At 30.7% G+C, this 12,365-nt stretch overlaps 2 protein-coding genes across 3 annotated transcripts; one reads left to right on the top strand and one right to left on the bottom strand.

Moving 5' to 3' along the window:
- The first annotated feature begins 384 nt into the window (after positions 1-384).
- LOC122533781 (angiotensin-converting enzyme-like) lies at positions 385-7,210 on the top strand. Its single transcript, XM_043663825.1, has 9 exons — positions 385-562; positions 3,473-3,830; positions 4,177-4,495; positions 4,834-5,058; positions 5,614-5,977; positions 6,133-6,294; positions 6,376-6,630; positions 6,709-6,884; positions 7,027-7,210. The coding sequence occupies exons 1-9, from the start codon at positions 552-554 to the stop codon at positions 7,083-7,085; spliced, it is 1,929 nt and encodes a 642-aa protein (XP_043519760.1). The 5' UTR covers positions 385-551; the 3' UTR covers positions 7,086-7,210.
- Positions 7,105-12,264, bottom strand: LOC122533778 (replication factor C subunit 1). Of its 2 annotated transcripts, XM_043663820.1 has the most exons (17): positions 12,056-12,239; positions 11,793-11,924; positions 11,544-11,678; positions 11,284-11,328; positions 11,106-11,208; positions 10,621-11,018; positions 10,360-10,539; positions 9,848-10,267; positions 9,590-9,755; positions 9,294-9,509; positions 8,984-9,210; positions 8,574-8,908; positions 8,164-8,382; positions 7,912-8,085; positions 7,737-7,812; positions 7,476-7,655; positions 7,105-7,398 (listed from the first exon to the last, which is right to left on the bottom strand). In XM_043663820.1, exons 1-17 carry the CDS (start codon positions 12,062-12,064, stop codon positions 7,273-7,275), a joined length of 3,141 nt encoding a protein of 1,046 aa, XP_043519755.1. In that variant the 5' UTR covers positions 12,065-12,239; the 3' UTR covers positions 7,105-7,272. The 2 variants fall into 2 exon arrangements, with proteins under 2 accessions (XP_043519755.1, XP_043519756.1); XM_043663821.1 differs by lacking the exons at positions 7,105-7,398; positions 7,476-7,655; positions 7,737-7,812 and having other exon boundaries at positions 7,945-8,085; positions 8,177-8,382; positions 12,056-12,264.
- Positions 12,265-12,365: the final 101 nt, after the last annotated feature.

Here is a 12,365-nt window from a genome sequence, read left to right as displayed (position 1 = left end):
GCAATCAACGTGCCAAGGTGTTTCATATTATCAGAGGACCAACCTGTCAGAGAAATGTCGTTAATTCTTTTTTTTAATATATTTGAAACAAATTCCTATGGAAATTTCTCCTATACTTAAAAATTATAAAGATGCCTGTGCAAGTTTTTTGCAGAGAAAGTTTTTTCAATTTCTTACAACTCGATTACGTATCAGTTGTCGAGGAGAATTCGATTCTCGATGGGAAAGGGTAAAATAAAGGGTAAAATTCTCGTTAGAATGCACGACGAGGAAGCTGTCAATACTAGTAGAATAGATCGGCCACGAATAATGTCGCGTTTGTTCATCAGCCGGGAAAACATTACACCGGCAGAGTGGGGACCGTGCATAAAAGTTAGCGTGTCGTGTGGTCCGACATCACTCGATGAGTGTTCGCCAGAGAGTGGACAGGTTCTGTTACACAAGGCAACGATATTTTGTTTAAGACTTGTGAAAGTTGCTCCTTAATCGGCTATAATCGTCGGTCAGCTGTCTCGTTAATTCGTCCAACTTCAACGAGCTGCGAAAAGGAAATGCTGCGCCCGTGAGTATACACGATTTTCGAGTTACTTGATATTATTTCCGTTATTACCGTTCATTTCAACATTTTTTTTTTTCAAATGCACGCGACAGACATGCCATGTACATATTTGTGTTTCGTAACGAAAAATCCAATCGTACGGCGATAAAACTTCTCATAATCATCGGATTACGCAGTTGTGATACGAAATAATATCGTGTACGATAAGAACGTATTCGGTGTTTTGTATTCTTTTCTTTTTTTATTTATAAAAAATTAATAATCATTGACTGAAAGTTGCTGGATCCTGTAGCATGTAGGAAACTTGTTATCGCTAGAGCAACAGATTTTAATTACTATTTATTTTATCTAGCTATTATGAACTACATCTTTCATTTTAATACTATTTTAATGTATTTCAATTACTATTTATTTTATCTAGTTATTATAAACTATATCTTTCGTTTTAATACTATTTTATAATGTAATTATTTTTTTCTTTTAAGAAACAAGATAATGTTTATATATATATATATATATATATATTATATATTATATATATTATTATATATATATATTATATATTATATTATATATTACAGTTTTTATTATAATATATTATATATTATACAGGGTGTTTCGTAACTTGTGGGACCCACTTCGGGAGCTGATTGTAAAATAATGAAAAGAAATCATATAAATATATGTCCTATCTGTCTTCGTTTATCAGATATAATGAATTTTATAAACAGAGCAAACTCTCTGTCCGGCCTCTCTTTCCATAGACCGCAATAGTTCGTAAGCAAGAATTCGCACTGTTTACAANTGGAGCTCCGCCGCATTTTAGCCGAGTGGCCAGGCAATTTTTAAATCAACACTTTGCAAATAAATGGATTGGTCGTGGAGGACCCATTTGCATGGCCTGCTCGTTCTCCGGATTTGAATCCATTAGATTTTCATTTGTGGGGACGTTTAAAATCTATCGTATACGCAACGTCGATTGAACATGCTGAAATACTACGAAATAGAATAGAGCAAGGCTTCCGACAAATTCGAGAAACACCAGGAATGATAGAGAGAGTAACCAGATGAATGACAAAACGCGTGCAGGCTTGTCTTCAAATGCAAGGTGGCCATTTCGAGTATCTTTTTAAAAACAGAAAATTCATTATATCTCATAAACGAAGACAGATAGGACATATATTTATATGACATTTTTTTCATTATTTTTAGGCGTACAATCAGCTCCCGAAGTGGGTCCCACAAGTTACGAAACACCCTGTATATATATGATCAATCAACATCAGCTAATAGAAAATACATCGAAAGATAATCAAGTTGGAACATTCAAACATCATCACACGTTCTTTACACGAAAAATACAAGACTTTTAACGTAGTCGTCAGTATTAATAATTTGTTCCTCTTGTACAGTAATTTACTAGCAATACTGGTAATAATAATAATTTTACAATAAGATTCAAATTTCACTAATAATATTCAGTCATAGAAAAGAGTATCTGGTACTGTCGAATTTTCTTCTTACGCGACTAGTCAATCCAAACACAAGAATTCTCATAAATCCTCGTCAACGATAAACTTATTGTTAGTTACAGGCGTTTATCTTGTGTACTTTTAAATGAAAAAAAAAAAAAAACAAATTTGTAAAAGCGAGATTTACTCCGCTATTCTTATCACGTTGTAGTACTACGTGATTGATTGTTGGAAGCAATTATCTTATTGCAGCCGATTGAAAAATACAAAGAGCACGGATGATTAAGGCACTATGACCACGCGATGTTATAATTTAAACCCTCTTACTGCCTCTAGATGTATATCACACGCGTTAGAAGTCCCTATTTATTGTCCATCCGCGTAAACTTAACATCACATTTGTAAAATTTTCCTTTTTTACCGCGTTTTTCCTTTGCATTCTGAAATTCCCTTTGTAAAACGTTACGAAATTTCATTAATAATATACGATACGGCTACACTCGAAGTTTAATAAATCATATGAAAGTTACAACACACAGCGAATTAGTGTACAATCGTTTTTTAACTGTGATAAACAGCAAAATTGAATATTTAAACTCGTTTTAATATAATTCAATCGCTTTTCTGATTTCTGCGAAACACGTACTATATTGTAATATCTACATCATATTTTCAGACTTGAGTACCACCGATAGTTTTGCAGCATTATAATGAATGTTTCGAAACGTTTTGCAGAACGGAGATAACGTTTTTCATAAAAGATTTTTACAAGTGTTGAAAAATGAATTACGAACTCGTTGAAGTCCTTCGGTTACCATGTTATGAAATTTCGCTAAAATGATATCTTGTGAAGGACGATTTCTACATGCTGTACCATGAACCATTTTCGATCGATTTAATGCACCGATTAATGTTGCCGTAATTCGTTGAAAGGATACAGAAGGACACGAATCAGATGAGAAATATATCAACGAACTTTTGCGAACTTGAAAACTTTCAGATCGTTGGATCGAAACGATTGTGCTCGATCTTACAGCCACTATTTGAGAAACTAACGTTACACATCAATGATCAAGTTTATGTACATTTTTCTATTTCCGTCCTAAATGTAGATATATATATTTAAAGTGTGGATAGGATAATTGATAAAAATACAGCGACTATAGCAATAAAATCCCTTCGACTCCTGTTATTTTTTTTTTTTTTTTTTTAAAGAATCTTGTACTTTACAAACATTCCAAAATATTGGGAATAAATATTTCTAACAACCACACGATATTAATCTTCAATTCTTCTGCTTTTTTGAATCCACGACTTCATAACATTTTTCATCTAAGAGAAATTCTGACTAACGTTGAACGTATATTTTCACAGAGTTAATTAATTAATAACGGCATAGTAAATTCACAAAATTCACAAAATTACAACGTAAATTCCACAGACTATTGGTGGCGGTCCTCGTGACGGTGGCATGGGGAATACCAACACCCGAGGATGCCAGTAACGCCGCAGCAGATTCGGAACAAGACCTCCAAAGGGCCAAAGAATTTCTGGAACAGCTCAACAAGGAATATGGGGAATGGAACAACAAGTACACGCTGGCAAATTGGGCGTACGCGGCGAATTTAACGGAAGAGAATTTGGGAAAGAAACTGAACGTCTCCGCGGAGGTGGCACGGTACTTCAAATCCGCCTGGGAGAAAGTGAACGAATACCCTTGGAAGGACATTAAAGATTCACGGATCAGGCGACAATTCAAGAAATTCAGTGTCCTAGGACGGTCAGCGCTTCCCGAAGATGTAACAATCGAATTATTTTATATATTACAGTCTAAAGTCTCGAAATTTCTACTCTCACAATCAGATTCCTACAAAGAGAAATTTCTCCCAGAAAGAAGAACTTTTTGTAAATTTCATTAACGAGATACGACTGTAATGATTATAAAATTTAAATTGCGTATAGAAGATATAAGAGATTTATTAATTAATTTGCTAATAATCTTTACAGTGTACGTTTGCAACAAGTATCTTGTTAGTTCTATGCAAATACATTTTCGTGTTTATTTCAAATTTTACCAGTATAATCGCGATAGCCGTGTACTATGAAATTCCACCATTTCTGCAATTAATTGAACATTTGTTACAGCGTTATCAAGAGTACGAAAAAATTGTAAGCGACATGGAGAACATCTACAGCACGGCCAAAATCTGCGATTACAAGAACCGAAGTAGATGCGACCTCGCTTTGGAACCGGAACTGACGGAAATTCTAATGAAGAGCCGTGACCCCGAGGAACTGAAGTACATTTGGGTGGAATGGAGGAGAGCAACGGGCGAAAAAGTGAAATCATTGTACCCAAAGTACGTTGAACTGAGTAACCTGGCTGCCACATTAAACAATTTTTCCGACAACGCGGCTTACTGGCTGAAAGATTACGAGGCTGATGACTTCCCTGAGCAAATTGGTAAGTTAGATGTTAGAAAATAAATTAATAAATATTAACATAATATTTTATATTTTTTTAAAAAATATTTAATAATTACAATTATTAAATAATAATATATTTCAAGAAAATATTTAAAAATATCTAATAATTATAAATATTAACATAAACGTTTAAAAACAGAAGCTAAAGCAAGAAGCGCGAAATAACAATCTTCTGGACCAAAAAAATTGAAAATAGTGCTCGTTTAACTAGTATGAAAGACTAATCTGATATTTTAATTAATTAATTTCGAAATGAATCAGAATAAAAATCACTGGACTATAGAATTTTTTACTCGTTTTACAAAATATTTTCAGAGGCACTCTGGCAACAGTTGAAACCCCTTTATTTGCAATTACACGCATACGTTCGCCGAGAGCTTCGAAAAAAATACGGGGAGAACGTCGTTTCGAAAGATGGCCCTATCCCAGCGCACTTATTGGGCAATATGTGGGCGCAAACTTGGACGAATATCGCAGACTTCGCTATTCCATACCCGGGAAAGCAAATGCCAGACGTCACTCACGCCATGATTAAACAAGGTTTGATTAGCGTTTAAATATAAATTGGCAAGATGTGTAGCATAATTCATTCCGTAAAAAAATATTGACGATAGGAACTGCATAAGTATCTATAACGTGTAATTTTTAATTATTTTGTGTATATTTGTGTGTATATTTGTGATCGTTCATGTTAATATTGTATTTCTATTTTAAATTTTAGTACAAAATTTCGAGTTCTGTATTTGACGAGTACATAATTCATCAAATCAAATTTCAAAAATTCCTAAATATTAATAACATAAATTAACACGAAATGAACATTAATGCTAATGATGTAGATTAAAAGATATAAATACGATTAAAAAGTAATATAAAAGAAATATAGTATAGTATGTATGTAATACAAAAAAATATATATATATACATATCAATAAAATATTTGAGAATCATTCAAATAGAGATTCTTTAAAATCTATTACATCAATATTTTATATAAATGAGTGGTATATAATTCATTCTACAAATACAAGATTAAAAGTTGAATGCCAAACTTACAGACAAGTCCCTTTAATTTCTGTACAAACGATTCCTCAGGATATAACGCTACAACTATTTTCCGTGTTGCCGAGGACTTCTTCACCTCGATCAATCTCACTGCAATGCCCGATCTGTTCTGGCAACGATCGGTATTGGAAAAACCAAAAGACCGCGAGTTAATCTGTCACGCGAGTGCTTGGGACTTCTATGATGGCAAGGACTTTAGAATTAAACAGTGTACCAGAGTTAACATGGAAGATTTGTTGACTGCACATCACGAGATGGGTCATGTGGAATATTATCTGCAATACAGAGATCAACCAAACGTTTTCAAGGAGGGTGCCAATCCAGGATTCCATGAAGCTGTTGGCGATGTTATATCGCTTAGCGCATCTACACCGAGCCACCTGAAAGCCATTAAGTAAATAACACGTTAATTGCACATAATTTAGAGAATTTTGTTTCACATATTTTAATTAGTCCGGCTGTAAACCATATATATTTTTGAAACTGGAACTATAACAATAAAGCGATAAATTGGCCAAATTAAATTTTATCCCTTTTGTTATATTTTAGATTATTAGATGATGATTCAACCGACACGGAAGCCAATATTAATCATCTTTTCTTGAAAGGCCTCGAAAAAATTGTCTTCTTGCCATTTGCATATATGATGGATAAATGGCGCTGGAATGTGTTCCAAGGACAAGTCACATCAGACAATTATAATTGTAATTGGTTAGTATTATTGCTAAGTTATATTTAATTAAGCTACAAATTTGGAAAAATTATAAAACGATTGATTTAATTCATAATTAGGTGGGACCTTGCTGAAGAATTTCAAGGTATTGAAGCTCCAGTAGATCGATCGGAAGATGACTTTGACCCTGGTGCGAAATATCATATAATAGCTGATGTTGAGTATATGAGATATTTTGTGAGCTTTGTGGTGCAATTCCAATTCCATAAAGCACTTTGTGTTGAAGCAAAACAATACGATCCACAAAATCCGAATTCAAAACTATTACATGAATGTGATATTTATAATAATACAGCAGCTGGAAACCTATTGAAGTAAGTTTCCATTTTTCCAATTCTATAATTTATTTAACATATAAAATTACTACTATGAAGCTTGTTTCTACAATATAGGAACATGTTGGAATTGGGATCTTCTAAACCTTGGCAAGATGCAATGGAAAGAATCACAGGTCAGAAAAACATGGAGTCTGCTGGACTCTTAGAGTACTTTAAACCATTGACAGATTGGCTTACAGCAGAAAATAAAAAAACTAATGAATATATTGGATGGAAACCTAGAGCAAGGCGTATGTATAGTTACAATCAAATACACTTTTTCTTTGTCTATATACCATCTATATAACCGAATAGTTATGCAATACAAAAATATAATTACAAATATGTATTTTACGTGCTAATTTAAAAATTTTCAAATTTTGTTTATTCCAGAATGCGTACAAACCAGATCAGAACTCGCATCTTTTGAAGAAACTGAAGCAGAAGAGTAAAAAATATATCCTTTTGAACAATATTACTTCAAAAAAGTTACTTGTCCATTTTGACATAAAAGATGCATCAAAAAGTGATTTATATCATTTTTTGCAAAATAAAAAATAAAAATATATAAGTGTTAGGAAATGATAAATTCTTACTTTCTTTTAAATAAAAGTCACATCCCAATTTTATATTTTTGTATTATTTTGCTTTTCCTCGTCCTTTTCCACGTTTACTGGGCTTATTATTATCTTTTTTGCCTTTCTCCTCAGTTTTATTAGTATTTTTACCCTTTGATTCAATATTCTTGCTTGTAGCTTTCTTTGCCTGAAATACATTATAATCAATAAATATCATAATTATACACGTACAATCTTAATAATGTAAACTATTTTCTAACAAACCTTAATCATTTTATCTGTATCAACATTATCGTCATTATGATCAGAATCCATTTCTTCTTCCTCTTCTACCAAGAAATCTTCTTGTACACTTGACACTGCTTTTTTCTTTGATGTATCACTCACTATATATGGTACAGCTACAGAATTTTTATTATATGCCCTTGTAAAAGCAGCTTTTACCTACGAGATGAATTTTTGCTATATTATTTTATACCTGAATATGCTAAAATGATTAAAAACTATTTAAAATTTATAACATACCTTGCTATCTATAACTTGAAATGGATCACGATCACCAGGCCACAAAGAAATTTCTACCAGAGAATCTAAATCTTCCCTATTAATAACAAAAACAATAAAGTTTAACGCCAAAAATTAATACTATAAAACATTTACTATAAAATATTTATATAATAAGTTTTAACGAAATATTAACCTGAGTAAGTGATAATTGTTCATAACATCTATTGCTGCATTTACATTTTCAATGCCATCAATTACTAAAGGTCTGATAATAGTATCTCTGAGAGATTTAATATAATCTAAATTTATAGCTTCCTTACTTGCACTAGTAGCCAAACGTGCATGTAAAGTAATTTCCTGCATTAAACTGCAAATTATATCATTAAGAATTTTATATAATAATACAATAATAATTGACAGAAAAAACTATTAACTATAAAATTACCGATTAAATTTACCAGCTTTTGAATTACGTCCAAGCCAAGCTGGAAAACTAATTTGACTACCGATGTGACCAGACATTACTGTTCCAGGAATTACAGAAGAATAACAAGCTTGTACTGGTAAAAGAGACCAAGCATTATTACTTCTTATAGATTTTTCAACTATATCTCCTAGTGCTAAACTTTCAGCACTTTCTGCTATCCTTTCTAACAATTTATTTCTGTATAAAAATATAAAAGTAACGTTAAATGTAAATAATGCTGAAATTAATGTAAAAAAATTTTTGTCTAATATTAATTTTTTTTAAATACTATGAATATTTTTTTATAATTTCAGACATATACGACAATAATTTAAATTGTGTAATTCATACAAAAAGGAATAAATATATCATTTTACAGAAATACATACTTTGGAGCTTGCGGTATAACTAGTAAATAATTTTCTTGCACAAATAATGGTGCTATGTTGTAATCATGAAAAAATAAATCACTCTTATCATTTATATTCATGTGTTTATGTTCTTCTACGGAAAATACTTTTTTTACAACATCCCAAGGACCCAATTTCAAATCTTTGTTTATATGTTTCTTCTCGTTTTTCTTTTGAGAACCAGTTTGCCCAACAAATAATGCCAAATGATTAATAACTTGACGAATATCCTGATTAGTTGATTCGATTAAACGATCAAGATCTTCATTTGAAATTGTAATATTTTCTTTAAAACATATAGATTTCATTGCAGCCTGTATATAAAAAAAAAGCTATCAAATAATGAATAATAATAATGAAGTATTTTTTTGAATTCGATGTTATTTTACCCTAATCTGTTCCAATCTAGGTTTTGGAAAACGAAGATCAAACGTATAATTAGCAAGCGTTCTCATTTTAGGATTATTTCGATCATTGCAAATGCAAACAATAGGTATATCAGTTGATTTGATCAAATTAATTAATTCCTGTAGACCACCACGATCCTCATTACCAGCCATTCCATCCACTTCATCCATTAATAACACGTGTTTCAATGATGGTTTATTTTTAACATCTATAATATTATTATTATAAAATAAAATATATGTCAACAAAAATTTAATTAGCTATTTTAAAAATGTTTACAAATAAATATACCTTGAAAATAATTTTTTAACGTAGTGTTAGATAAAAGTTCTGATACTTCTTCTTTCAAAAGCTTTTTACTTCTAGTATCAGATGCATTAAATTCTATGAGATCAAAACCTAACTCATTACAAACAACTTGGACAGTTGTAGTCTTCCCAATTCCAGGAGGACCAGATAACAAAACAGCTTTGAAGAAAGCTCCATTATCATCTTTTGCCCAAGGACCTAACATAAACAAAATTAGTAAAAGTTTAAATTGTATTAAATACCAGAAATGTTTTATACATGAAAAATAAAATAATTACTCGGTCTTATATGTTTCACTTGACCACTTTGATTTTTATGCCAATTCGCTAACCAACTATATATTTTTTTAGCATTACTTTTGTCTCCTTGTTGCCCTAGTACTTGTTTCATAGTTTTTGGCCTATATTTTTCAACCAATGCTTGCACTGGTATGTTTCCATTTACCTAAAAAAAAAATTTAATATAAAATTTTTATTTTATTTAATGTAAAACTAGTAAAAAAATTAACATTATTTTATTTATTTATTATTCCTTACATCTTGTGAAGTGTCCGTTTGTATTTTTATATCTTTTATATCGTTTATCTCTATTTTATTTTGTACAACCGATTCTTTATGTTCATTATGTTGCTTCTCAATCAAAGGTTTTACTTTTGTATCTTTATCATCAAGTTCTTGTATTTGTGGTGATACTTTTAAGGAATCTTCGATTTCTTTATTACTATGTTCTTTTTTGCGCGGTGAACATATTTTTGTTGTCTTTTTTGTTTCTTCATTTGATGTAATTTTTATTTTCTTTGAAGGTGATGATTCATCTGATTCTATCGATCTTTTCTTCGATCTCTGTTTTGATTTTACAGGAGATTGCTTCGCATTATCAGACTGACCAGCAGGTCTTGTTCGTATTAGCTCTAATAAATCATCTTCTGATATTTTTTTTATGTTTAAGCTATTAGCCTAATCATTAGTTTAAATCATTAGCAAACTGAATTTTTTGTATAATACAATCAGTCTAAATAAAACTTAAATATTAATATTTATATACTTACTTTCGACAATTTTGTAGGACCAGCTTGATCACCTACTATAACATAGTCAGTCTTTTTTGAAATTTGATGTAAAATTCGTCCGCCATATTTTTTAATAAGTTCTTCAGCTTCCTCTCTTTCTAAAGAATCCAAAACACCAGTTATTACAAAACTCAATCCTACCAGACAATTTTCAGCGCCCTGAAATTTAATTACTTTTGTCTTTTACATATATACTAAAACATGAAAAAAAATTTTTTACAAGTGATATTATCTACATACAACAGGGATTTCTTTTGAACCTGGATTTCTGGCTCCACCTCTTTGAAGATATTGCTGATACATCGCAACATGTTGTTTCCTTTTTTCAATTTTTTCTTCATATATATCAGAAGTGTCTATCTTTTTGGGAGAAGTTTTCTTTGTTTCTTTATGTTCAACTTGCATCTTAGAAATAGTAGAAGTTTTAGATTTCTGTCTAGATTTACTATTGCGTTTGGAATTCTTATGTTCAATATCTTCATTTGAACTACTACTAGAATGTTTTTTATTCTTTAATTCATGTCTCTTATTATCTTTTTGTTGATTTGATCTATTAAATGTTTTTTTCTTTTCATTTTCTTCATTTTTAACAGGTGACTTTCCTTTATTTTCAACACTGCTCTCAGATAATTGAGAATCTATAAATATAAAAAAATAATATATTAATACAGTATATTAACGCTAAATTTGATATATTGATTATTGCAATTTGCTTATACTAATACCTTCATCAACTTTAGTCTCACTTAAATATTTCTGTTCAATATCAGATGTATCTAACTGGCATAAAGTAGCTTCAAAATCATCATCATTATGACCTTTAGCCTCCTACAATATTGAATAAAATTAATATATATATAATTACTTTATAACATTATTAAAATTATTAAAATTCATCATCACCTTCTTTTGTAACGATTTAGATATCCCAGCTGCTTTTACAGATTTCTATAATATTTGATAAAATCAATATACTTAAAAAAAAAAACAGTTCAAAAATTTTAGAATAGATAGTTCATATGAAATGAAAGAAAAAAGATCTAATAAATATACACTAAAAAATTAACAGTCTCAAAGTTATAAACAATTTCTCATTTTAGTTAAAGCAAATGATTTATTTCTTTTGGAAACTATCATTTGCCATCACCCTGTATACATATTACCTTCTTTTGTTTAGATATTTTAGGTGCTTCTTGCCTGCTTACTGGTGTTTTACCAAACATATCAGAAGGAGAAAGAACTTTAATGTTTTTGTCGGAATCAGAATTAATTATCTCCTTCTCCGATGTCTTTGTTTTCTATAAATAATCACATTGAATTAAAATTATTGGAACAAATATCGCAGTTGTTTCGTTTTAAAAAAAGGGTAACTTTGAAAAGTTAAATCATGATAAATAAATATATTGAAAAACCTTGGACCGCTTAAGCGGAGACTGAGGTTTCTCGTCTTCATCTTCATCAGACGAAATAATCCGTCTTTTGGTAGGTTTCGTCGGAGCGACATTGGAACTCGTTTTAACAGGTTGAAAATAGGATCGTATATCCTAAAAAGAAACAGAAAGCATTTAACTGCGGAATCAGAATTCTAGTTTCAATAATGTAATTCTAAAATGTAATGGGAACAAATGCGTTTAACCTCAATCGTTGGAATTTCGTTGAGAATTTCGAAACTTACTTTTGACATCTTTCAAACGTATCTCAATTTGATAGAGGCACAGTATCTAAATTAACTGAATGATATTTCATACGATAAAAATTAACAAATAAAGAGATGCAAGAATATTACTCCAATACACACATCACATCAGCGCGCGCTTTCGCGATATATACTATTGTAGATATGTGATACGTAAATACGTGTGTACATACACATGTAACTTCGAATACAGATAAATCTAAAACTATTTATATACAATGTCTATTATAGGAAATAAAAAGAAAAGAATGAAGATTAATTTAGCGGAAAAAAAATGGAATGTTGAACT

This window comes from Frieseomelitta varia, unplaced genomic scaffold, assembly GCF_011392965.1.
Source record: "Frieseomelitta varia isolate USP_RPSP 00005682 unplaced genomic scaffold, Fvar_1.2 scaffold_552, whole genome shotgun sequence".
Taxonomy (NCBI): domain Eukaryota; kingdom Metazoa; phylum Arthropoda; class Insecta; order Hymenoptera; family Apidae; genus Frieseomelitta; species Frieseomelitta varia.
The sequence above is the reverse complement of the archived record's forward strand: the minus strand, read 5'-3'. Positions and strand labels throughout refer to the sequence as shown.

Coding starts and splice junctions, on each gene's coding strand:
- LOC122533778 (XM_043663820.1), bottom strand. Junction 9,510..9,589: donor AGTGAAACATATAAGACCGA/GTAATTATTTTA, acceptor TGTTTATGTTAG/GTCCTTGGGCAAAAGATGAT. Junction 8,086..8,163: donor AAAGCTGGTAAATTTAATCG/GTAATTTTATAG, acceptor TATAATTTGCAG/TTTAATGCAGGAAATTACTT.
- LOC122533781 (XM_043663825.1), top strand. Junction 3,831..4,176: donor GGTCAGCGCTTCCCGAAGAT/GTAACAATCGAA, acceptor CATTTGTTACAG/CGTTATCAAGAGTACGAAAA. Junction 6,631..6,708: donor GCAGCTGGAAACCTATTGAA/GTAAGTTTCCAT, acceptor TCTACAATATAG/GAACATGTTGGAATTGGGAT.